The sequence below is a fragment of the Chelonia mydas genome, chromosome 3, assembly GCF_015237465.2.
Source record: "Chelonia mydas isolate rCheMyd1 chromosome 3, rCheMyd1.pri.v2, whole genome shotgun sequence".
NCBI lineage: Eukaryota > Metazoa > Chordata > Testudines > Cheloniidae > Chelonia > Chelonia mydas.
The window spans coordinates 179,502,334-179,529,876 of record NC_057851.1 but is presented as its reverse complement, the minus strand read 5'-3'; the positions used below and the strand labels follow the sequence as shown (position 1 = coordinate 179,529,876).

Here is a 27,543-nt window from a genome sequence, read left to right as displayed (position 1 = left end):
AATTCACACCAATGTTTAATAAATAAATGTTTATTTCAGAAAACAGAGAAAAGTGAATTTCTCAATTTCTTCTACAACCATTGTATGCATGTTCTCACCGCACCACTCTTGGCTAATACTTCAGAAGACAAATGTGGAAAAGGTAGGATTAAATGTTGGATTGACTTTTTATCTTGCCATGCTTACCAACTGATCATCTAGACAAATGATGTCACTGATTTGTAGTGTGAGAGCAGAATGTGCTTGTTGGAGGCTATTGTTGCCTCTCAGATAAGAATAAGCATAACTTGATATACAAAAATATTACTAGTCCATGGATTCCTCAAAAAGTGTTTGAGTTACTGCTGTGAATGGTAGTAATATGCCTTTTGTGCTCTGCAGCCTTGGGAGCCTGGACTGTGCTTACTAGGTCATAGAAAAATAAGCAGAACCATGGAAATGTAGTACATGCCAAGTCTGAAATATTAATAATTTATTAACTTTATTCTTGTCAACCTTTAATAAAGGCTAAAGTATTGCTATATAATTCCTGCTCAAACTGCATGTCCATGGTAACTCCCAATATACACACTTCTAAAACTTTCAGTATTTGGTACATTTATTGGCTACTGATGCAAAACTGCAATCATAACTTCTGTTGGTAGCAGCAGACAGTTTTTCTTAGTAACTTTTTAGAATTGTTGATGTGCAGCAGCAAATGTGTTCAACTTCACAAGTGTTTCAGAGCCTTTACAAATTGCTTTGTCACTTACCAAAGAAAACACGATCCCAGGATTTGGTTATCTGCAGGGTATTAACTCCAGAGATTAGTGTTACTTCGAAATTTCCAGTGACACAGAAATGCTGAAAGTCATAGTTCTTCTTCAAGGAGTGTCCCTGTGGGTGCTCCACTTCAGGTGTCTTGGCGCCCTGCGCTTCTAGTCGGAGACTTGTGATAGCAGTGCCCTGGTTGGCCACGCACGCGTGGCAGCCGTCTTGTGCCGCTCCCCCACGAGTGCAGCCAACCACCACCTAGTTCCTTCTCTGCCGCCCTTGGTTTCAGTCAGAACGACAGCGGTGCCCTTATCTACTCTCATATTCCTTTAATCTCTGCCCTTTTTTCAGTTAGTTTTCCTCATTGTTTATCTCTTTGTTCGTTTTTCTTTCATTTTCACATTTAAAAAAAACACACTTTCACGTTTTTTCTCCCTGCCTCAGGCGGGCAGCCGCTGAAGAGGCATTAGACCAGGACTATTTCCATTCTTCATTCAGCTCCTCTCAGACATGCCTGGCTTTCCAGGTTTCAAGCGCTGCCTGACCTGCGGACTCTCAATACCGGTGACAGACAGTCACTCACAATGAACCCGTTGGGTAATTTGTGTTTTCCCCAGGCAGAAGTGTCCCCACCGCAAGAAACTCACAGTGTGGACAAGACAGGCCAGGGACCTCCAATTAAAACTTTTTAATGATGGAGAGATCCCTCTGACCTGCCTCCAACCCTGAGTCCAGGACACCACCTCTCCAGTCCTAACCTGCAGCTGCCTCCGATATGGGGTCCTCCTCAAAAATGGCTGTTAAGGACCCTGGTCCTACCAAAGTCACAAAAAAGTGGTCTCATTCCTCACCACATCGGGATTCGCCTCCAAAAAAGCAATCCCTGACTGCAAAAACTGCCCCGGTACCAATGGCACCCAGAGCGCCGGACCACGAGGCACTGGGACTGTCCAGTACCGAGGCGCCCCAAGGAGCAGAAGACCCTATGCGGTCTCACTCTCGTAGCAGCAAAACTAAGCCTCATAGCTTGGAACCTAGGGAACAGAAACCTCAGGCACAGAGCAGCATTATGGCACCACCTGCTGCACCAATACAATATGACAAGTCTGTGGCACTGACAGCGCTCCCCCTGGTTCCCAGCCTGAGCTTGCCTGCACTGAGTCTCCTGGTACCGCATCAGTTTGTCAGCCATGCGAACATACTCATTGCTTCCACCCTGGGAACATCGCTCTTTGGCACCATTGGCACCCGAGCCAGGTCACGGCCAAGCTTTATCACTACACCCGCTGGCTCAGCCCCTCCTCTCTCCAGTGATGAAGAGGATGAAGTGGAGACAGGAGTGGGCACCCCCTCCTAAACCTGGACTCACTTGTCTCCCCTCCACCCCCCATGGCCTTCTTACCTCAGTGAGCATACTGGGACCCCTGGGGATTATACAGAGCCCAAAACATCCAGCCATCCAATCCATCTTGGTCCAGGACACAGCTGTCGCCTCCGCCATCTGAGCCAGCTTCCCCAGAACTGGAGGAGGAAGCTGAAGAATCTGTAGACAGGCCAGAGGGTGACACCCTCCCACCTACCCACATTCCGACTTCATCTCCAGATCATAGAATCATAGAATATCAGGGTTGGAAGGGACCTCAGAAGGTCATCTAGTCCAACCCCCTGCTCGAAGCAGGACCAAATCCCAGTTAAATCATCCCAGCCAGGGCTTTGTCAAGCCTGACCTTAAAAACCTCTAAGGAAGGAGATTCTACCACCAGGAACTGTGGCCAGTGGGAACTGCAAGGACAGGGTAGCTCGCAGAGCGGCTTGGCCGCGCCTCTATGTAGGTGCCAGAGGGGGGACATGCCACTGCTTCCGGGAGCTGCTTGAGGTAAGCACCACCCAGAGCCTGAGCCCCTCCCGTGCCCCAACCCCCTGTCCCAGCCCTGATAACCCTCTGAACACCTCGATCCCAGCCCGGAGCACCCTCCTGCATCCCAAACCCCTCATCCCCAGCCCCACCCCAGAGTCTGCACCTCCAGCTGGAGCCCCCTCCCACACTCTGAACTTCTCTTTTCTGGCCCCATCCCAGAGCCCACATCCCCAGCCAGAGCCCTCAGCCCCTTCTGCACCCAAACCCCAATTACGTGAGCATTCATGGCCCACCATACCCAGATGTGGCCCTTGGGCCAAAAAGTTTGCCCACCGCGTTGTAAGCAATCTGACAAGAAGTACTGTGTGCCGGCTAAAGGAGCTGAGTTTTTGCTTATGCACCCTACTCCAAACTCATTGGTGGTAGAGGCAGTTAATCAAAGGGGGGAAAAACATCCAACCAAAACCACCCCCTATGATAAAGATTGGAAACGCGTAGACCTCTTCGGCAGTAAAGCCTATTCATCGTCGACTTTCCAGTTTCGCATAGCAGACTATTCTGCATCACTGGCCAAGAACACACACCATTTTTTCTCAGATGTCATCTTTTATCAAGTACAGCCTAGCTAACAAAAAGAACAATATAAAGTTGATATTGCAGAAGGTTTCCTCATCTCCAGAACTGCGCTGCAGGCTTCTCTGGATTCTGCTGACACGGTGGCCCGCTCCATTGCCATGTCCATTGTCTTGCGGAGGGCTTCTTGGCTCCGTCTCTCTGGCTTCCCCAGGTAAGTTCAGGTGACAGTAGAGAGACTTACCTTTTGAAAGGCAAAAATTATTTGCAGAGAGCACGGACGTGTCCTTACATACCCTGAAGGACTCTCATGTGACACTAAAGACTCTTGGAATCTATATCCCTGTGAACAAAAAAACAGGGCAGATTCTACAACCAACAATTCTGTCCTGCCCTACACACTCAGCCTCAATGACATTATGATCAATGCCGCAAGCAGCGCCAGACAAGACGCAGTTGTCTACATCTCAGCCATCCATTTCTAGGCAAACGTTATGAAGTGTTGGTCGAGGACACAAGAGGCTCGCATTCTCCAATTCCAGTGTTACCTCTAATTTCCTACCCATTTGGGGACTGTCTTACACCCTTTTACCCAGTCTGGAGAACCATCACCACAGACAAGTGGGTTCTGGAAATTATACAGAAGGACTATTCCATCCCCTTTCTTTCTATTCCACCTATCCACCCCCCTTCCCCGTCCCTCTTCAGGGACCCATCTCACGAGTACCTGTTACAGCAGGAAATACACCATCTTCTGCAGTTAGGTGCTGTGGAACCAGTACCAGTTCAGCACAGGGGTCGGGGGTTCTACTCACATTACTTTCTCACTCCGAAGAAAACAGGTGGATGGAGGCCCATTCTGGACTTACGCAAATGGAACAAGTTTGTGAGAACACAGCTCGTCAAGATGGTAACCCTAGCAACCACAATTCCGGCATTGGAGAAAGGAGAGTGGCTCTCAGCCATTGCCCTACTTTCACCTCACTATCCACCTGGCGCACAGGAGATTCCTATGATTCACTCTGGGCAACCTACACTTCCAAATAGAAGGTACTTCCCTTCGGCCTCTCTGTTGCTCCAAGGGCTTTTTCCAAAGTACAGGCCGTTGCAGCAGCAGCACATCTTCGCAAGTAGGGTGTGACCATATTCCCCTATCTAGACGACTGTCTGCTAAAAGCACTGACACACAATGAGGTAGTTCACGCCACTCATACCACTCTAACCCTATTTACAAACCTAGGGTTACAAACCAGTCTGCAGAAATCCAGCCCAACAACTGGACCACAACCCAGCAACTGGACTTTATAGGGGCACAGCTCATGTCATCACATCAGGATGGCTACCACAACGACGGTTTGTTGCCTTAACAAAACTAATCACAACAGTAAGCCATAGCTCACAAATGTTCGCCAGAACGTGTCTACAACTTCTCGGACACATGTCGGCTGCCACATTTGTCGTGAAACATGCCAGGCCGCATATGAGATGTCTACAAACCTGGCTACGCACTTTGTACGTTCCTCACAGACACTCGATCGACAGACAGCTTACAGTGCCCATCACAGTGAAAGACTCACTCACGTGGTGGACAAAACACAAATGTTTGCTCAGGCATTCCCTTCCAAAGGGAAACCCCATCAGTCACTATCACCACTGATGCCTCTCTGGTAGGATGGGGGGCACACTTGGCTGGCAACATCATCCAGGGCCGATGGTCCCTAGAAGAGTCAAATCTCCACATAACTCTGTTGGCGCTCCAAGCAGTTCTAGATGCCTGCCATCATTTTCTCCCCTGATCCGCAAGAAAACTGTCCAGATTCTTGCGGACAATTTTCTGACTATGTTCTATATAAATCGCCAAGGAGGGGCCCAGTCTTACCTGCGCTGCACAGAAGCAGTCCACCTCTGGCAATGGTGCATCTTCAACAACATATACATACCACGGCATCCTACCTACCTGGAAAACAGAATGCCACAGCAGACGACCTCAGCAGGAACTTCTCATGGATGCACGAGTGAGGAACTAGACCCACAAATTCTGCAAACTATTTTCAGACAATGGGGATTCCCCTCAAAGACCTTTTCGCCACAACCCATAATGCCAAATGCGCACAACACTGCTCCCGAGTGGGACTGGGACACAACTCACACCGAGATGCCTTCCTCATCAAATGGGGAGTCCCGCTCCTGTATGCCTTCCCCCCGATCCCCCTGTTGTCGAGTCCTACACAAGATCAGAGAAGACAAATCCAGAGTCATCTTGATAGCACCAACATGGCCCAGACATCCATCCACTGAGTAAGCACTTTCTCAAGGGTATAGAGAACACTTACCCCACATTAAGGGACCCAACCCCTATGTGGGACCTCAGCCTTGTTTTCTGTGCCCTCCTGGGCAAACCCTTTGAACTGCTAGCAACCTGCTCATTCCTGCACTTATCCATGAAGGTCGCCTTTTTAGTAGTTTTCACATCAGTACGAAGGATGGGAGAGTTGGGTGTCCTAATGGCACACCCACCTTATACCACATTCCTCAAAGACAAAATAATCCTACACCCATACCCAAAGTTGCCTCCCTCTTCCATCTCAACGAACCCATTCACTTACCTGTATTCTTTCCCAAGCCACATGCCAACAACAGGGAGGGGTCCTTTCACACACTAGATGTCCGCAGCGTGCTGGCGTTCTATAGAGAGACAAAAACATTCAGAAAATCGTCAGTGCTATTTGTATCCACAACAGAACGATCAAAAGGCCAAACCATTTCCAAACAGAGACTTTCTAAACGGATCTCTAATTGTATCAAACTATGTTACCAAAATTACAATTTGCAAGCTCCTTCTGGACTTTGCACACGTTCCACTAAAGCTGTGTCCACATCCATAGCCTTTCTCAAACATGTACCCATCACAGATATTTGTAAAGCAGCTACCTGGGCATCGCCCCATACTTTCACCAAACATTATGCCCTGGAACAGCAGTCAACTGCAGACGCTCACTTCAGTCTTATCGGTGCTTTCCATCATACATACATCAACTCCGAAGCCACTCCTCTCCACCAAGGGGCACTGCTCTTCAGTCATCTAAAGTGGAGCACCCACAGGGACACTCCTTGAAGAAGAAGAGAAGATTATTCACCTTGTGCAGTAACTGAGGTTCTTCAAGATGGTTGTCCCTGTGGGTGCTCCACAACCCCCGCCCCCCTCCGCTTCAGAGTTTCAGCTCGGGTAGAGAAGGAACTGGGTGACGGTTGGCTGCGCTTGGGGGTAGACACTCGGAGCAGCCAACTGGGGCACTGCTACCACAAGTTTCCGACTACAAGCACAAGGAGCCAAGACACCTAAAGTGGAGCACCCACAGGGACAACCATCTTGAAGAACCTCAGTTACTGCACAAGGTGACCGGTTTCAGAGTGGTAGTTGTGTTAGTCTGTATCAGCAAAAAGAACAAGGAGTACTTGTGGCACCTTAGAGATTAACAAATTTATTTGGGCATAAACTTTCGTGGGCTAAACCCCACTTCATCAGATGCATGCAGTGGAAAATACAGTAGGAAGAGAGAGAGAGATACACACAGAGAACACAAAAAAATGTGGGTTGCCATGCCAACTCTAACGAGACTAATCAATCAAAAACCTCTCCAGCACATCATCAGGGATCTACAACTTATCCTGAAGGACGATCCCTCACTCTCACAGATCTTGGGAAACAGGCCAGTCCTCACTTACAGACAGCCCCCCAACCTGAAGCAAATACTCACCAGCAATCACACACCACACAACAAAAACACTAACCCAGGAACCTATCCTTGCAACAAAGACCATTGCCAACTCTGTCCACATATCTGTTCAGTGGACACCATCATAGGACCTAATCACATCAGCCACACCATCAGGGGCTCGTTCACCTGCACATCTACCAATGTGATATATGCCATCGTGTGCTAGCAATGGCCCTCTGCCATGTACATTGGCCAACCTGGACAGTTTTTATACAAAAGAATAAATGGGCACAAATCGGACATCAAGAATTATAACATTCAAAAACCAGTAAGAGAACACTTTAACCTCCCTGGACACTCAATTACAGACCTAAAAGCCGCAATTCTTCAACAAAAAAACTTCAAAAACAGACTCCAATGAGAAACTGCAGAACTGGAATTAATTTGCAAACTGGACACTATCAGATTAGGCCTGAATAAAGACTGGGAGTGGATGGGTCATTACGCCAATTAAAAACTATTTTCACATGCTAATTTTTCCCCTACTGTTACTCACACCTTCTTGTCAACTGTTTGAAATGGGCCATCCTGATTATCACTACAAAAGTTTTTTTTTTTTCTCCTGCTAATAGCCCTCCTTGATTAGTCTCATTAGAGTTGGTACGGCAACCCCCGTTTTTTCATGGGGTGTGTGTGTGTATATATAGATATATACACACACATCTTCCTACTGCATGTATTTTCCACTGCATGCATCTGATGAAGTGCGTTTTAGCCCATGAAAGCTTATGCCCAAATAAATGTGTTAGTCTCTAAGGTGCCACAAGTACTCCTCGTTCTTTTTGCACAAGGTGAGTAACCTTCTCTTTAAAAGTCTAAGTAACACAATTTGGAGACTTTTTTTTTTCTGCTTTTTCTGTTGGTTTAAAGCAGGGGTCTCAAACATGCAACCCACGGGGTTATTTTCTGCGGCCCGCCAGCTCCCTGTGCGCATGCCCCTGCCCCCCCAGTGCTTACCTAGAGCAGCTCTGGCCTGGCGTGCACCGGGGGCAGGGCTGGCTCCCTGCCTGCCTTGCCCCCGCGCCACTCCGGGAAGCGGCAGGAACCTGGGGGACGGGGAGCACAGGGGTCTGTGTGTTGCCCTTGCTTCCAGGCACCACCCCCCGCAGCTCCCATTGGCCGGGAATGGAGAACCGCGGCCAATGGGAGCTTCAGGGGAGGTACCTGGAGGAGCGGCCAGGGCAACACACAGAGCCCTCTGTCCCCCCTCCCCCATGCTAATTTTCCCCTACTGTTACTCACACCTTCTTGTCAACTGTTTTGAAATGAGCCATCCTGATTATTGCTACAAAAGGTTTTTTTTCTCCTGCTAATAATAGCTCAGCTTAATTGATTAGTCTCGTTAGAGTTAGTACGGCAACCCCCATTTTTTCATGTTCTGGAGCCCCTGCCCTGAGCCCCCTGCCCTGAGCCCCCTGCTGCACCCCTCACCTCTCCTGCACCCCACACCCCAACTCCCTGCCCTGAGTCCCTTGCCGCACCCTGCACACCTTCTGCACCTCAACTCCCTGCCCTGAACCCCTGCCACACCCTGCATCCTTCCTGCACCCCCTGGGGCAGGGAGGGGGCAGAATTCAGGTGAGGATTTCGGGGAAGGGGTTAGAGTGGGGGCAGGGAAGAGATGGGACAGGGGTGGGGCCTTATGGAAGGGGTGGAGTGGGGCCGGGGGTAGCGGGGGTGGGGGTGTCAGTGATGTGGCCCTCAGGCCAGTGTACTAGTCCTCATGTGGCCCTCGTGGTTATTTGAGTTTGAGACCCCTGGTTTAAAGAAAAAAAGTATTTGAATTCTCCAGGCCGCATAAAATGTTGCTGAAATAATAATACTCAGCACTTTTTGTCTCTGAAGTACTTCACAAAGAGAAATGTATCCTCATAATACCTCTCTGAGGTATGTAATTCTTACGATCCCCATTTTAAAAGATGGTGAAACTGAATAAGAGTTACTTTTCAAATATGTTTTGAGACTGTCCATTATCTCACTTAAAATGACCATGGTCTATCTAATGAGGAATGTGTTTAGCTGGATAGTTGGCAAATATTAAAAAGGGAATTCTTTATCTATTTCTGTGTATTTTATAAATATTCATATATGAAGTATCTAAATTATAAGGTTTTTTTATTGTAGAAATATTAATTTAGGTAAGTGTTTTGACTAAAGATTAACACTACTCTTAAATGTTCAGTTAAGTATAACAAGCACTTAGTGAAGTGTGGGTTTTTGGGTTTTTTTTAAGGTTTTGTAACTAGAAAACATAACATAGAAATCTTTCCTGGCATATAAGCTTATTGTTATAGTACTTTTGTATAACTTATTAACACATGAAATTGTGCCATCAGCTGATTGAAGCTAGTAATGGAATTGATTATTTATCTATGTTATTAAATAGGCACTTTACAGTGTTTTGAAAATCTGTATTGACACTTATTTGTATATCAGATGCAGTAGTTGGGTCCAACAAGAGTAACACTATTTGTCCTGGTAAGTGGTAGTCTTTTTATATTTTGAAATTTATTTTGTCAGCATGGATTTGCTCAGTATATATTAGGAAAAGGCTGTAAAATAAAATATTTCCAAACTTAAATCTGTTTTTTTTTAAATCTCCTTTATTAGTTTAGATTACAGATTCTACTTCCTCCCAGCCAACAGACACAAAAACCCTTCATTTTCATTTGACTTTGCTTCAGGCTGTCTTACAGAATTGTACAGTAACTCTTCGCTTAACGTTGTCATTGTGTTCCTGAAAAATGCTACTTTACACAAAACAATGTTAAGCGAATCCAATTTCCCCACAAAATTTAATGTAAATGTGGGGTGGGGGGGTTAGGTTCCAGGGAAATTAAATAAATGTATACATCAGACATGCCAAACCCGTGGAAAAAACACAGAAATTGGGCTTGGTTTTGGTTTAATTGGCTTATGAGTTGCTTGTTGGCTAGTTTTTGGCTTGTAGCTTGTTACTACTTTTTGTTGTTTTTGGATCGGCTCTCAGCAAACGAGCAAGTGGAGGCAAGCAGGAGCAAGCGGGGGAGAGAGTCAGGGTGCACAGAAGGCCCACCACAGTCCCAGACTGCACACCGGGGTGTCTAGTCACATAGAGTGTTGGGGTTCTTTAGGAATTAGCTTGTTTCGGCCTTGTTTTGAAATGAGATTAGCTTGATTTTGGGCTTATTGTGAAAGTCGGGGTGCTTAATTACCATGTGAAGGTTGGCAACTGTGAGATAGATAGATATAGTGTTAGGTTCGGTTCGGTTCTGGGGGGGGGGGGGGTAGGGGGAATGAAAATTATATATATATATACACACACACACACACACACTCTCTCTCTCTCTCTCTCTCTCTCTCTCTCTCTCTCTCTCTATAAGTTTTAAACAAACAGTTTAATACTGTACACAGCAATGATGGTTGAGGTGGTGGGGTAAGAGGGGGGGATATTTCCCAGGGAATGCCTTGCTGCTAAATGATGAACTAGCACTTGGCTGAGCCCTCAAGGGTTAACACGTTGTTAATGTGGCCTCACACTCTACAAGGCAGCACGAATGGAGGGAGGAGACACAAATAGATACATGGCAGTGGCTGCAAACATTCCCTGCGGAAACGGAACGTGATGATGAACCCATGCTATCCCACTGGAGCACACCATTCCTCCACTTTCCAAAGTGCTGGGGGGTGCATGTATGTGTGAGACAGAGACGCACACTGAGAGAAACAGACACACATTGCCCCTTTCAGTATGCTGACCCCCCTCTAAGTATGCTGCCTTTTTAAGTTGATCAGCAAGTTGAGACAGCAGCTGCTGCCAGCAAGCTCCCTCCATCCTGAGCCCTGTCGTGTCCCTCCCCCGCTCTGTGGAGATGGGATACAGGAGCGAGGGGAGGGGGACACCATGATCTCAGCAACCTTCTTCTCTACCCACCCCCCCCTCAGCACAGCAAGCAGGAGGCTCCCTGGAGCAGCTCTAAGGCAGAGGGCAGGAGCAGCACATGGCAGTGGGAGAGGAGGGACACCTAAACTGCCTGGCAATTGATAGTCTGCTGGGTGGCTGTTGCACAGGGAACTTAGGGGGGGCTAAGGCCCATCCTGGTTCAAACCCCCCGCCAGCTAGCTCCAAGGGGCTGCTCTTCTTGCAAGCAGTGGACAAAGCAGGCGGCTGCCAAACGATGTTATAAGGGAGCATTCCGCAACTTTAAATGAGCGTGTTCTCTAATAGATCAGCAACAAAACAACGTTAACCAGGACGAGGTTAATTGAGGAGTTACTGTATTGAATAGAGAATTCTTTTCTATCAAGGAAAAAGTGCTGCTGACGCTCAGATGATTGATGGGTGAAATTTGTATCAAGGAAGACACTTGTCTCAGATTTATTAATTGGATTCTTTCTTGAGTTGGATTTTTTTAATTGGATTGGCCTTTAGGAAAACACTACTGCTACAAGAGGTGCATCTAGAACATAAGAATGGTCATACTGAGTTAGGCCAGCGGTCCATCTAGCCTAGTAGCCTGCCTCTCTCTCACTCACACTCACACACACACCCTCTCTTCCCCCCCCCTCCCCCATAAAGGCTCCGTTTTGGGTTTAGGCTGTTTATAATTTCTTTTTATATTTCCTATTGACGTAGACCTCCAAATATCTATTCATGGTGTCTGTTCTCCTTAGCCAAAGATATTAAGTAGGTTTTCAGTCTTCACCTATTGACAGAGAAGAAGCATAACCTAGATGTGTAGGCTGGTATAGGAAGCTCTTAAGAAGTCAAATTAACAAGCTGATAAATCTCTATTCACTTTCAACTGTTAATAGGCTGAAACTACTTTGTCATAAGCCGTGGATGCGTAGAAAAGTTTGGTTTGTTTTTTATATGCCTGATTTTAGTTAGTTTTATTTTTCTTGTAGATAATTATCAAACGGCACAGCTGCTTGCCTTAATTTTGGAGCTGCTCACCTTTTGTGTGGAACACCACACATATCACATCAAGAATTATATTATGAACAAAGATTTGCTAAGGAGAGTATTGGTCTTGATGAATTCAAAACACACATTTTTGGCCTTGTGTAAGTAGTAAATTGAATTGTAGTTTACTTTGTTTTAAAGATTGTGTGGTATACATTTAGCACTGAAATACTTCTTCTTGTTCAGAATCTGTTGAATTTACATGCAGTGCCTTGGCTTAATTTGTAAATGTGTAAATATCCTAATTTTTTTTTAATCCAGTGAGCCACCAAAGCTGCTATTCTTTATTGAAGTTACCTTGTCATGTAATTTAGGTCCAAAATGTGACACAACTTTCAAATTAAGAGAAACACCATAGGTAGAAGGCTTAAAGGACCATTGTCTTCTAGTCCACTAGCAAAAGCAGAAAATCAGTTGTATGGTATAAGCCCACCTGATACTGCTTAGGAAGGTGAAAACACCTGATATTCCCTGCCGATATTCCCTGCCGATATTCCCAAGTACTGTGCAGTGGAAGGAGAGGTTGGTAATTCTCTTCAGCCTCCACCCCGTGGGATGGATCATTTTGGAATTGGGTAGTAAGCATAAAATATGATTAGGTGTCTAGTCTCACCTAAACTGAGATCATTATAAAACTATAAAATCCACTATTTTTGGTAGGAAATTAATGAAATCACTATTTTGTGCACCATGGCACATAAGGAATGACCTAACATGTTTTGTGCTCGCCTCTCAGAGCTAGACAGCAGAAAGAGCACACAAATGAACCAATAAAATCTATATATATGATGGGCTAACACTTATTGCTGCTTCATATAAACAAGAAAATAATGGAACCAAAGTTGTGTTGGTTTGTGTGCAACAAGAAATGTGAAAGAAAGAAAAGTTTGCCTGATAGGAAAAAGACAAAACCAATAGATACTTATTTTGAACCTTTAGAAAAGTGTTTTTAAAAAGCAAGCAAAAAAGTATTGAAAGGAACTTTTGCAGCCCTTTTAACAGATGTTGCAGATCTCACTCCCACTGAAGTCAATCTTAGGTTTTCTGTTGACTTCAATCACAGCAGAATGGGGATTGTACAATGATTATCAAAGATTTCTAAATTTTCTTTAAACTGCAGGTGCTCTTCGCTTTATGAGGAGGATAATTGGCCTGAAGGATGAATTTTATAACCGTTATATCACCAAAGGGAACCTGTTTGAGCCAGTTATAAATGCTCTTTTGGATAATGGAACTAGGTACAATCTGCTGAACTCAGCTGTAATTGAACTGTTTGAATTCATCAGAGTGGTAAGTTTTTAAGCCAGTTTTGTTCAAAAACACTAAGTTTTAGGCATGTAACATCTTATGCATTGAACACAAAATGCAGAGTCTAGAAAATTTCACACTAAATAGGATAGTACCAATAACAAAAGTTTAGCTATTATAATACTAAAGTATAAAAGTCCTTTGTTGAGTCTTGTGTTTGTATCTTGCTTGACTGTCCTTTTCCTATAACTTTAGGGAGCATGTCTGGCCAAGAAGTTGTGGGGTGGGAGCTGGTTAACACTTTCCTCTTGAAATCAGCATGTAATAGCTGTAAAAACGTACAGGGGTGTGTGTTGCTTAGAGCAGTGTTAATTTTAGGCCTGCTACTTCTACTCACTGCCTTTATAGGGGAAAGGTATGGGAAAACGGCACCAATGGCATCAGGACCACCAAGCCATTTGAGCTGCTTCGGGCGGAAAGAGGGGACTGGCAGGAATACCTGGGATGACATGACATTTGTTTGGTGAGGGTGCCTTGAGATCCATAGGGTTGGGGTCAGGTGAATCTTTGGGTTCTGCATGAGGAGAAGACGACTGTCTTCTACCTGTAGCTGTTAATCTTTCCCACAAGACTATCCTATATTTGTAGGTTTTGCATATTACTTTGGATTTAAGATGGTATCTAAATCAGTAAAATAATGTCTTATAAGGCTAAAACTATAATTTCTTCTTCATCTAAACTGGAAAAAGTGCTTTTGTTCTAAATCAGTGTTGTAGTGAAAAGGGAGTTCTAGTGTCCTTGCAACTCAGGAGGTTTGGTTTTATTTTTCCTAAACCAACCATGTGGTTGAACAACTTTGAATACATGTAGTGATAGCGATCCTGCTATTGTCATGAAATAAAAATAGCACAAGTAGCAGTGCTTTCATCAGTCAGCTGTCTGGTGTAAGAGTTGCTATCACAACAGCTTTTGTTGAGTAAATGTCAGCTGTTACCAGCATGCATGGGGACTTTTTGAGTTTAACTTCCTTTTTTTCATTAAATGGACATTTTAGATATCTAATATAGGAGCTCTCTGACCAGACAAGTCATAAATGAAAGGCCTTCCACTTACCCATGGGCAGTTACTTGTTACCTGTTGTGTAACAAGGAAAGAGGAAACCACTTCTTTATTCTGACTACCATTTTACTCCCCTCTAATCCCTGTTCCTTACCCACATGTAAATTGTACTTCCTGACTGAGGCCAAAATAGACCAGTTGCAAAGGATGTAAACCTGTGTCTTTTAGAAAGACATCCTTCTGACTAATCGACTACATAGTTAATGGGTGAAATTCAGAGGAGTTATGTAGCATAAATTGCATGTCGGCAAGTGGGTGTGAATATAAGTCTAAAGGAGTCTAAATGAGCATAAATTGCATGCTGAAAAACAAAGTAGACACAGCCTACTTCAGCTTGCCTCCCGAAGCTTGGGTAAAGAGAAGGTCCTTGCAGTGTGCCCCGAAGCTCAACTAAGTCAAGTTATTTCAGACCAAGAGGTTGTTCACAGAGACCCACTTTCATGTTTGCAGAGAGAAAGAGGCCAGTAAATATAGCATGCTTTAACACCTTGAGTGGCTGGCAGTCCCTATCCAGAAAATTGGCATATTTAGGGTTCTGCAGGACTTTAGGGAGCATGTCTGGCCAAGAAGTTGGGGGGTAGGAATTGGTTAACATTCTCCTCTTGAAATCAGCATGTAATACAGGGGTGGGCAAACTACGGCCCACGGGCCAGATCCAGCCCAACAGGGCTTTGGATCCGGGCCACAGGATTGCCAGCCCTGCACCACTCCCGGAAGCGGCCGGCACCGCAGCTCCTGCGGGGAGGATGGGGGTGGTAGAGGGCTCCGCGCGCTGCCCTCGCCTGCAGGCACCTCCCCGCCCCACCCCCCTAGCTCCCATTGTCCTGGAAGAGGGAACTGCAGCCAGTGGGAGCTTCGGGGGAGGTACCCGCAGGCGAGGGCAGTGTGTGGAGCCTTCTGTGTCCCCCTCCCCCAGGGGCTGCAGGGACGTGGTGCCGACTGCTTCCAGGAGCAGTGTGGAGCCAGGGCAGGCAGGGAGCCTGCCTTAGCCCTTCTGCGCGCCTCTGCGCGCCCCCCGCCCCGAGCCGCTCCAGGTAAGCGGCACCGGCCTGGAGCCCCCACCCCAAACCTGCACTTCAACCCCCTGTCCTGAGACCCCTCCTGCACCCCAACCCATTGCCCTGAGCCCCATCCAGCACACTGCACCCCCTCCCACACCCCTGCACCCCAACCCTGTGCCCCAGCCCTACATTCATGGCCCTGCATGCAATTTCTCCACCCAGATGTGGCCCTCAGGCCAAAAAGTTTGCCCACCCCTGATGTAATAGCTGTAAAAACGTACAGGTGTGTGTGTTGCTTTGAGCAATGTTAATTTTAGGCCTGATACTACTCGCTGCCCTTGTAAGGAAAGGTATGGGAAAACGGCACCAATGGCATCACGACCACCAAGCCATTTGGGCAGCTTGGGGCGGAAGAAGGGGACTGGCAGGAATACCTGGGATGACATTTGTTTGGTGTGCGTGCCCTGAGATCTATAGCGTTGAGGTCAGGTGAATCTTTGGGTTCTGCATGAGGAGAAAAGTGTCTTCTATCTGTAGCTGTTACCTTTACCACAAGAAGAAAAAATGCATTGGGTTTTCAGTTCATTCAAGCGTGGGCATTTTTTGACTCTTCCCCCTTAACCCATTTTAGTACAGAAAGAAATGATCAGGCCCATAAAGGGGGATTCATTAGAGACTGACTGAGAGGTAGCTGTTCCACACTAACTATATAACATATAAAGTGGATGGTAAAACTCTGATCCTTATATGAATGTTCTATGTTTGTTTGCTCTTGCCTCGTATTTTTTCACATGAAGGCGTAATCCTGTGAATAAAACACTATATTCATCTCCACAGAAACTCATGTTGATATCACAGATAAAAGGGACAGCAAGTAAGAATAAGGAGCAGATAAATTCAAGCATCCATTTACATTAGAAGCAATTCTGCTGATCTCAGATTTATTTATTTAAACTTTTCCATGAAGAAAAACGAAGTAACTTTCTCATCTGTCATTTGCAATAATTTTTTTAATTTTGGAAAAACGAGTCGAGTAACTTTTAAAGCTAATAGCCTTTACTGAAAACCTCTGATCTTCTGTATCTTACTATTTATATTTGAGATTTAAATATTGTTTTGTGCTTATGCAGGAAGATATCAAGTCACTTACTGCACATATAGTTGAAAACTTTTATAAGGCACTTGAATCTATTGAATATGTTCAGACATTCAAGGGGCTGAAGACTAAATACGAACAAGAAAAAGACAGACAAAATCAGAAATTGAACAGGTACTGTATTATTCGCACATCTTGAAACTCACTTTTGTAATAAAACAAAATATTGTAATAGCATCTCTGGATAGTCTTTCTAGAGGATTCCCCAGAGTAGTTAGTTGTGTGTGCAGTTACTTTATTTTTCATGTTCTCTTGTTTCCACGGTAAATTTACACAATAATCTGACTTGTGGATCTGACCAACTTGAATAGTAAATTGGTGGCTGAGGGTGGAAGGAATGTTTTCTGTTAGCTCATTTTAATAAATTTTCTATCAGAGAAATTCGATTAAGGCCATGTCTACACTACCACTTATGTTTGCAAAACTTGCGTCACTTGGGGGTGTGGAGAAAACACCCCTGAGTGACATAAATTTCGCCGGCATAAGTGGCAGTGTGCACAGCGCCATGTCAATGACAGAGCTCTCTCCTGATAGCGTAGAGCAGCTACATGAGAGGTCTTACAGTGGTGCAGATGAATCAGTACAGCTTAAGCCTCTGTTGAATAGTTCATAAGACACAGATGCATCTTGCAGTGTGCTCTAAAACCCTCCTGACATATTTGACGTTAAACTTAAACTCTAATTTGGGGAGGGGGTTACTAGAACTTGGGTAGAGCGAAGAGTAGAATCCTCTATGAAATCTTTACTGCTGACATTGTCATGCAGTTTGCTTTTTAGGCACTTTGATTCTTTATAAGTGACCAGATAGAATGTACAATCTAAATAACTAGCCTGATCTAGACTGCCTTCATCAACCCACTAAATTCATTTCAAGGCATCAAGAAATTATTTCCAGGATGAGCTTGTACAGTCTTTGATTATTGTACTTCATAGTGGGTTATACTCTTTCAGGTTGCTTCTGTCCTGATATTTCGCCACACTGTATCAGCCATTCATGGTTCCTTGTTTGATTGTTTGTAAACCAGCGACAAGGCTTGAATCATTTGTGGTCGTTCTTTACAGCGTCCCATCCATATTGCGTAGCAACAGATTTCGCCGAGATGCAAGAGCCTTAGAGGAGGATGAAGAAATGTGGTTCAATGAAGATGAAGAGGAAGAAGGTGAAGCTGTTGTACCTCCCATAGAGAAATCAAAACAAGAGGATGACTTTCCAGATAGTTATGAAAAGTTTATGGAAACTAAAAAAGGTAATTTATTTATCATTTCTGTTCTGCAGTACAAAACTATTGTATATCCTACATTGTGTGACTGGAGATAAACATCTTGATTCTTTGAGTAGGTGTCCCTATGGGTGCTCCACTTTAGGTGTGCACGCTCCAGTGCAATTTTGTTCAGAGATTTTTGGTAACCGGGCCTGCACCCTGTTCATGTCTTCATGGTCCAATCCAAGGGCATATGGGGGTTGACAGACGCAACTCCAGTTCCTTCTCAACCACCTGTGGTTAGAGACTGAGCGTTTCTGTGTACGTTAGCCTCAAAGTTTTAGCCAGCTTACTTGTTTTATTCTTACCTCTTTGATCTTGTTTTATTAATTTTCCACATATGCTTTTGAGCGGCTCGCCCTGTTTTTGTGTTTTGCAACCAGCCACTGAGTTCCCTGCTTCCCCAGTACTAACTAGGTTTTTGTTGCAAGAGGACTTCCAAATGTTTGAAGACCCTGAATCCCCTCTACTGAGAGGTACCAGGAGGGATCTCCTGCCAGTACTGACATGCACCCTGCTGCTGCCAAACCCACACATGCAGGCATGGCTGCTAGTCCCAATGAAACACCAGTACAGATGCCATTAACCCCCCACCCCTACTTAAAACTGGGGATACCACCTCCTCAGACGCTTGAGATCACTGCCCAAGATTCCCCTACCTTTCCATTTGAACATCCCTCCTCTGAGATGTATCCCTAGGAAGAGACTCCAGGAGCCAATGACTGATCCGACACCTTCTCTGGCAGGAACACTCTTGGGGTCCTTCCCCCTTCCCTTATGTCCCATAAGAATGGACTTTCTAGAATCCTGGGGTCCCATAGGGAGACCAGTTCTGTAGAGGTTACCCTTACTCAAGAGCACCTTCCAAGAAGGGCAACCACTAGTACCCCAGGACCTTCTAGAGGGAGAGCTGAAGAAGAGGCAGTGCCATTGAACAAGTCGTCATCCTCATCAGATGAGCAATTATGCCTCCTCCCCCATCCTGTGTCATTTGATATCTTGCGGATGGTAGATGACTTCAGGGTGCTCAAAGTGAACTGCTGGGTAGGTGAGTGGTGTAAGGTGCAAGTTGTTGATTTTGTGGAGCATAGGTCCACTTTCTGTGGGAGGAGGGGGCTGTATAGTTTGGATGGCCTCCACCTTAGTAAACTATTTCCCCAGGGAATAGACTAACTAGAGTAGTCAGGAGGGGTTAAACTAACACTAAAAGGGGGAGGATGTGAGTACTCAGTACACAGTAGAGCTGTTTAGAACAAAATTAATCAAGGAACCAAAAACAGGGAGAAGAAATTCTTGAATTGCCTATAGGCTAGTGCTATGAGCCTCTTTAACAAACAAGAGTAATGGGAATTGCTAAGTTACGAGCATAAATTCAATCTAGTTGGTATTACTGAAACCTGGTGTGATGATTCGCACTATTGGAATGTTAGAATCAATGGTTAGATGCTAATTTGGAAGGCTTAAGTGCATAAAAGGGAAGGGGAGTGGTACTTTTAAGTCAAAAATGGCATTACCTGTTTGAGTCACTAATAACTTGGAAGAAAATGATCTTGAATGCTTACGGATCAATGTCTTTAAAGCACAAGATTAGTTGGAGACTGCTGTAGACCTCCAAATCACACTAGGGAACAGAATGACCACCTCATTACACATCTATCTGTTGTGTCTAGCGAAGGGAGAGAAGCTGCATGATCATGTGAAACTTCAATTTTAGTGACACATGCTGGCAGTCTCATGCTGTCAGTACTAAAACATTCTTGGAATTTCTAAACATTATGCATGAAAAATTCCTAACTCAAAAGTGTTTGCAGCCAACACAGAGGAATTCTTCTAGGCCTTGTCCTACCAGATAAATAGATACTGGTCACAGAACTAAAAATTAATGAGAGCTTAGGTAGAAGTTCTTCTTCGAGTGATGTCGCAATGGGTGCTCCACTGTGCTGCTGATGGGAGAACTTCAGTAGCAGTGTCCGTTGGGCGCGTGCCTGGGCTGTCTCTCTTCGTGCTGCGCCACGAGGCTAGCCCGCGAGCATGAGCTAGCTGTCCTCAGTTCCTTCTCAACTGCCCCTGGCTAGAGATGAAGCCATTAGCAGTCAGTTAAGGCTATTGTTTTTCTGTTTGCAATTTGAAGTTATTCTTCCAGTGCTTGCTCTTGTCCATTCCATGCTGGGTGGGTGTGTGCATGCACCACGTGCAGTTGCCGGAGATTTTTCCCTCTATGGTATCCGTTGGGCTGGTTCTATTGCCTTCTGGAGTTGTGCACGTCTGCACTGGTATAAATGGTGCTGCAGGCCCCACATCCTCTGTTTCTTCTTACTGCTCATGATTGTTGCTGGAATGACCCTTCTTACTAAACAAGGCTCCTTTCCCAGTGGGTTTGGACTTGCTCTGTTCGTATTTTGTATAGTTACTGTAGTCCATGTATATAGTTCTTAGTTAGAATTAGTATATATAGTAGTGTTAGTATATATATAGCTGTCCCTCTTCTCAAGGGACTTTTCGTCCCAGGGGCTGGGCATGCCCCAGTCCCCAGGCTTCAAGCTGTGTGCCTTGTGTAGCAAACCGATGCAAGTTAGTGACTCACACTAGCTGTCTAAAATGTCTAGTGGAGTCTCATGTTAAAATGCCAGCTCTGCAGAGACTTCAAACCCTGCACGAGACAGGATAGACACATTTGACTGAAGGCCATTCTTGTGGAGGCGACCCTCGGACCGGCCTCAGAGCCAAGCCGTTCTGAATCAGCGCCAAGTACCCTGACATCCATGCGGAGTGCTCCCTAGCATGGGGCTCTTCCCAGCACCACTCTCCATCCCTGGTGCAGAGGAAGAGGCAGAAGAAACAATGCACTGAGAGATGGCATTCTCCAGTGCAGAGAAGAGACAAGCAGGGTATGATTGGCATAGTGAGACCCATGTCGGGCCACTTGCCCTCCCCAGAGCTTCTGATGGTGCTAATAACTCTGCATAGGGAGCTGAGTTCACTACGGGATCCACCACCGACTCCTAGGAGCAGCCATGGGGTCAGGCATCTGCTGGCCCCTTTCCATCCAGAGGTTTTCCAGGTGGCAAAGGACCTGCTGTACCTCCCAATACCACCAACCCCGCAAGGCCTCTTGTAAGCCAAGACGACTGGGGACAGAAAGGGGCAGGATGCAGCAAGCTCCACCACAGCACCATCCAGGGACAAGCCCTCCTGGTCCCAATGCAGTGATCACCAGCCTGCTGCCAGTCCCCAGTTTCCCAGTGCTGCCTGGAGGAGCAAGCGGGTACTGGGTCTAAAAACCAGACTTTGGTACTAGCCCTTCTGCCGGTGCCTGGCCAGTACTGGAATCCTTAGCAGTTTCTCCCGGTACTCTCATACTTTGTGGTATTAGAAAGGCAAACTACTGTCTCTTCCCGCCCGGCTCTGGACCCAGACTCCAGTACTGACCCTGGTGCCCATATCCAAGAAATGGCCCCAGTGGATGTGGTGGAGGGGAGGGCTGTCGCAGGCCCTAGTAACCCTCTCCCAGAGGATGACTTCAGGGCCCACCAGGAGCTCCTGAAAAGGGTAGCTGTTAACTTGGGCCCGGAAGTTGAGTAGCTTAAGGAGTCAGCACACAGCCTAATAGACATCCTGACTGCAGCTACTCCTTCCAGAGTGGTCTTGTCTGTTAACAAAGCGTTGATGGGCCCCTTCAGATCACTGTGGCAGACTGCTTCCTCTCTGTCCTGTACCTCAAAAAGGGCAGAAAAGAAATACTGTGTCCTAGCCGGTGGTTTTGAATACCTTTACTCGCAGCCCCCATCCCACTGGGGTCCCTGGTGGTGTTGGCGGCGAATGAGCGGGACAGACGGGGAAGTTGAGTGCTACCCTCATAAATAAGGAGCCCAAGAGACTGGCCCTGTTTGGATGTAAGCTTTATTATACGAACAGTCTCCAGTTACGTATCTCCAACTAGCAGGCCCTGCTCAGGATGTAAGATTTTAATCTGTGGGAATCATTGTCCAAATTTAAGGACTCCCTGCCACAGGAGTCAGTGCAGGAATCCATGGCCATCCTAGAGGAGGGCAAGACTGTGGCCAGGACCTCCGTCCAGGCGGCTCTGGATACAGCCGACTCAGCAACCAAGACTGTGGTGTCAGCAGTCACCATGAGGCGCTGTTCATGGCTCCAGTCATCTGGCCTCCCTTACGAAGTGCAGCAGTCCATCCAGGACCTCCCCTTTCAGGCCACCTCCCTGTTCTCGAAACAGACAGACTCGAAGCTTCAAGGACTTGATGGCCACCCTTTGCTCCTTAGGCCTTTTACAGGCCTCCAGCTTCCAGGAAGCACTTTGGGCCCCAGCAGCCTCCCAAGTTTGCGGTGCCTCCCAGGCAAGAGCCCTACAAAAGAAAAGGGAAGGGCTATAAGTGATTCCAACCCCTCCTGCCCACCTCAGCCTCCTAGTCAGGCTCTCTTAGATATTGCAGTGGAGCTAGGCAGGCCTTTTGAAGATATACTCAAGGTGATATATCAGTCTCAACTCCAGATCTATCTCCCCTTTTTTGTTTTTGGAATGCCTGTCGCCCTTCAGCCCAACATGATCATATGTAACATCGGACTGTTGGGGACTGAGTACGGTAACAGTCAGTTACAGCATCCAGACCTCTGAACCACCTCAGGAGATGGAGGAAGCCAGAATGGAGGAGGACCTAAGGCCAAATCCTCCTCCTCCCCAAAGTCATAGAATCTCAGGGTTGGAAGGGCCCTCAGGAGGTCATCTAGTCCAACCCCCTGCTCAAAGCAGGACCAATCCCCAACTAAATCATCCCAGACAGGGCTTTGTGTCTCCTCCACCAAGTTGTTGTGCCGCCTCCACCATTTCTGGCAGATGACTTCCGTCTTTTCCAGGAGCTGGCAAGGAGGGTGGTGGACACCCTTCAGAAACAGTTGGAAGAGGTCAGAGACACCCAGCATCAACTCCTCAATATCTTCCACTCTTCCTCTTTATCAAAGGTTGCCCTTCCAATTCATGAGGCCGTTTTAGACCTGGCCAAAACAGTTCGGCAAACCCTGGCTTCGGTGGCTCCAGCTTTCCAGCATGCAGATAACAAATATTATGTCCCAGCAAAGGAACATAATAAGTTCCTTTTTTCCGACTCACCACCCGACTCCATCATGGTGGACACTGTCAGTTTCCGTGGCTGGCAACACTAGTGTAGGGCTACATCATACGATAGAGACTGGAAATAGCTGGATCTCTTTGGCAGGAGGACATATTCCTCGGCCCCCTTGTAGTTCTGTATTGTCAACTGCCAGGTGCTCACGGCCAAATATCACAATACAAATTACAACAAACTCAATTACTTTTTATTGAAAAACTGCCAGAGCTGCATTGGGAGTTCTTTAAAGAGGGACAGTTAGTATCAAAAACTTTGTTACACTCGTCCCTCAACACCGCTGATACAGCAGCTAGGTCCACCTCCACAGCGGTGGTGATGCAACTGACATCATGGCTGTCATCATGACATCATTGTTGGGATTCACGAAAGAGGTGCAGTCCGCAGTGGAAGTTCTTCCTTAGGGCACAAAAATCATAGGTGAAAAGATGAACGCTTCCCTTCATACCCTGAAGGATTCCAGGACTACCCTAAGGTCACTGGGAATCTATACTCCGGGGCAAAAGAGGTGTTTTAGTTCACAGTCTCAACCCAGGCCATATGTGGCTCAGTATCAACCTCAGCACCATTACGAACCACAGAGACAAAAAGGGAAATTCCCAAAGTGCAAACAGTCTGGTCCACAAAACTTGTCCCAACCCCCTGCATCTAAACATCACTTTTGATGGGGAGGTTGCGGCACTGTGAGATCACTCCACAACTGATGCAACCGACCCTGGTTGTATACCTATTTGGCCACCGATTGACAGTGTTCCACAGTTCCTGGAAACGCATAACATCAGTTCAATGGCTTTTACAGATCGTCCAATCCGGTTACTCCATCCATTTCACCTTCCTTCCCCATCCCTCTTCAGGAATGCTGTTCACGAGAATTTACTACAACAGGGGATAGATCGCCTCCTCCAGTTAGGAGCCATAGAATCAGTACCTCAGTATCTGCAAGGCAAGGGATTCTACTCTTGTTACTTCATAATATCCAAAAGAAGGGGAGGTTGGAGACCCTTACTGGACCTCAGAGCTGTCAACAAGTTGGTTAAGGCTCAGAAGTTCAAGAGGGTCACCTTATCAACGATCATTCCAACATTGGAACAGGGAGACTGGTTTTTGGCCCTCATCCTCCAGGATGCCTATTTTCACATCTTGATCCTACTGGCTCACAGACGATTTCTCAGGTTCACTCTTGAACGTGGCCATTATCAGTACAGAGTCTTCCTCTTCAGTCTGTCATCAGTCCTGAGAACTTTTTCCAAAGTTGTCTCAGTGGTAGCCACTCAAATTACCACTTGCAAGTGATAATGATTTGCCCGTACCTGGACGACTGTGTCCTTGAAGCCCGATATTTTCAGGAGGCCCGCAAAGCCGTCGACACTATGATACGCTTGTTCACAGAACTGAGTTTACAGATCAACATCCAGAAGCCATCCCTCATTCCAGTGCAATGCCTAGAATCCGTAGGGGCTAACTTAGACACCCTACAGGCCAAAGCCCTCCTACCTCAACACAAGTTCCTATCCGTGGTTTCGCTCATAGGCACCATTCAGTACAGTCCACGGATACCAGCCAGACTCTGCCTCTAACTCCTAGGACATACAGCATCAGGCATGGGAGAGTTACCACATGCCAGACTACATATGTGATGCCTCCAACTATGGTTTAGTTCGGTTTACAGACCAAATAGGGACAGGCTGGACAAACCTCTGTCACTACCCACCAGAATTAAAAACTCCTTAAACTGTTGGAAGGACCTGATCAATGTGTGCAAAGGGATTCTCCTTTTCACGTCACTATTGTTGCTCCTTACCACCAACACATAACTCATAGGGTGGGGTGCACATTTAAATGGCCTCACGACTCAAGGCAAATGGTCACCTATGGAGATGTCTCTACACATCAGTCTCTAACTGAGATTGGTCACAAATGCCTGTGCCCATTTCCTCCTGCTAATTTCAGGATCAAATACAAAAATCCTAACAGAAACATAGCCTGTATGTACTACATCAACCATCAGCAGGGGGAAGCATGTCACCCTCTCTATGTGTGGAGGCAATGAGACTATGGAACTGGTGCATTTCTCACGTCGCTTTGTCTGCAGCTAACCTTTCGGATATGCAAAACTTTATAGCGGACAATCTCAGTCGCAGATTCCTGCACAATCATGAGTGGGAGATGCACCCACCAGTACTCCACAACTTGTTCACACGATGGGGAACCCAGTCCACAGACCTTTTTGCCACTTACCAGAACAAGAAGTGTTCACGCTACTGCTCCAGGGTGGGGATGGGACAGCACTCTCTGGACAATGCTCCTCTTCTTGCTTGGGGCAGGGACCTTTATGCCTTTTTTCTGTTTTCCTCTTCTGCTGAGGGTTCTGTTAAAAATAGAAAGGGACAGAGCTCCTGTCATCCTGATTGCTCCTACTTGGCTGAGACAGACCTGGTATCCTTACCTGACACAGTTTGCAATGTGCCAACGATCTCTCTCCCCAACTTTCTGCACCTCCTCTCACAGGCCCGAGGGTGTACCCTACATCCCAACTTGGGGATTCTCCACCTAACAGCATGGCTCCTGCTTAGTTCCAGCATCTAGAAAGTTCACGCTCAAAGGGAAATACAAGAGGTTATATTACCCAGTAGAAAGTCCTCAACACTACATACTTACCTGCAGAAATGGTCCAGGTCTCAGATTTGATGCATGTCCCAACAAATCTCTCCAATATCAGCAACTCTTTCACATAATCTAGAATATGCTCTGACCCTTAAAATCAGGATTATCCCTAAAATCTCTTAGGGTCTGTCTAGTAGCTATTACAGCTGGGATACTCGATGCTGTCGCACCCAACCACTAAAAGGTTCCTTAAGGGTATAATAAACCTCTTCCCTCAACCTTGACACTGTACCCCATGTGGGACTTAAACCTGATACTGAAAGGACTGACTAGGCCCCTCTTTGAACCCATGGCCACCTGTTCACTAACGTACTTATCAATGAAAATGGCATTCTTGATAGCTATTACGTTAGCCAGAAGATAGGAGAGAGAGAGCAGCTCTGATGGCACTGCCCACCTGCCGCCGCCTCCCCTCGGTATTCTTTGTAGACAAGGTTACATTCAGACTGCATCCAAAATTCATCCCTAAGGTAACCTCCCTGTTTCACATGAATCAGTCGACTCACCTTCCAATCTTCTACCCCCAAGCCTCACCAAGACATCAAGGAAGCTATACTACATATCCTAGATGTTAGGAGAGGCTTGGCCTTCTACCTGGATAGATAGAAGTCTTCAGGACGTCTCTGAGACTTTTCCTTTCTGTGGTGGAAAGATCCAAGGGCTCAGCAATATCAGCTATCTAATTCATAATGTGACACCTCCCATCCCACCCCATACTCAATCTGTACACATTCCACAAGCTCAGTCTCCTCAGCCATTGCTTTTTTTCAAGGATGTTCCTATCTCAGAGATCTGCAGAGCGGTGACAGGGCGTCAGTCCATACTTTTGCAGAACATTATGTGATTGCTGGGCTCTCTGCGTCCGATGCCATCTTTGGCTCTACAGTACCTGACCCAACTCCAAAGTTTCTTCAAAAGGAGTACTGCTCAGGAGTCACCTACAGTGGAGCACCCGTAGGGACACTACTCAAAGAAGTTACCTTGTGCAGTAACGATGGTTCTTTGAGATGTGTCCCTATGAATGTTCCACAACCCACCCTCCTCCCCTGTACTTTGGAGTTCTCCTTTTATGACTGCAATAGAGAAGGAACTGAGGACAGTTAGCTTGCTAGCGCTGGCCAGCCTCATAGTGCAGCATGAGGAGAGAGCCCAAGCATGGGCCCAATGAACACTGCTACCGAAGTTCTCCAATCAGCAGTGCAGAGATTCAGACACACCTACAGTGGAACACCCACAGAGGCACACATCTCGAAGAACCATCATTACTGCACAATGTGAATAACTTCTTATCATGACTTGATCACATTTATAAAGTGCAAGCAGAATAAAGTCCTGACCAGTAATATATATATACTTGATGCTTTAATAGAGCCAATTTTACAATTTTACATGCTTGGTGCAGGAACCAAGCATGGCCTGGTAGATACCCTAGACAGCTCTCCTCAAGGCAGGATAGCCTTACCTATAAATGATGCCCTGCTGTCACCAGCTTAGTTAGGATCTGAGGTGAAAATATGGAAAGAACAATTTAAAAGTAACTTAGACAAGTTAGATTCCATCAAGTTACCAGGGCGTGATGAAATACATCCTAGAATACACAAGGAGCTGATTGAGGAGATATCTGAGCCATTGGTGATTATTTTTGAAATGCTGTGGAAGATGGGAGAGATTCCAGAGCACTGAAGAGGGCAAATATAGTGCCAATCTATAAAAAGAGGAATAAGGATGACCTGGGAAATTACAAACCAGTCATCTTAACTTCAGTGCCAGAAAAGATAATAGATCAATCAATTTGCAAACACCCAGAAAATAATAAGGTGATAAGTAACAGCATCAATTTGTCAAGATCAAATTATGTTAAACCAACCTAATAGCTTTCTTTGACAGGGCAAAAATCCTTGTACATAGGGTGAAGCAGTAGATGTTGTATATTTTGACTTTAGTAAGGCTTTTGATTCTGTCTCGCATGACCTTCTCATAAATAAACTAGGGAAATGCAACCCAGATGGAGCTACTAGGAGGTTAGGGGCATAACTGGTTGGAA

The 27,543-nt window shown here is 46.0% G+C and overlaps 1 protein-coding gene and 1 long non-coding RNA gene across 3 annotated transcripts in view; one reads left to right on the top strand and one right to left on the bottom strand.

Annotated features, from left to right (window-relative positions):
- Positions 1 to 27,543, top strand: part of PPP4R3B (protein phosphatase 4 regulatory subunit 3B) — a 75,278-nt gene that overhangs the window by 32,994 nt on the left and 14,741 nt on the right. For both annotated transcript variants that reach the window (XM_007070066.4, XM_027832204.3), the window contains exons 9-14: positions 40 to 142; positions 9,400 to 9,441; positions 11,851 to 12,009; positions 13,029 to 13,198; positions 16,407 to 16,546; positions 17,495 to 17,679. In XM_007070066.4, coding sequence (XP_007070128.1) covers positions 40 to 142; positions 9,400 to 9,441; positions 11,851 to 12,009; positions 13,029 to 13,198; positions 16,407 to 16,546; positions 17,495 to 17,679 — 799 coding nt within the window. The remainder of the gene's footprint in view (positions 1 to 39; positions 143 to 9,399; positions 9,442 to 11,850; positions 12,010 to 13,028; positions 13,199 to 16,406; positions 16,547 to 17,494; positions 17,680 to 27,543) is intronic.
- On the bottom strand, positions 2,848 to 27,191 carry LOC119565857. The gene is made up of 3 exons (XR_005224919.2): positions 25,074 to 27,191; positions 5,791 to 5,869; positions 2,848 to 5,408 (listed from the first exon to the last, which is right to left on the bottom strand). It is a non-coding gene; the product is annotated as an uncharacterized LOC119565857 (long non-coding RNA).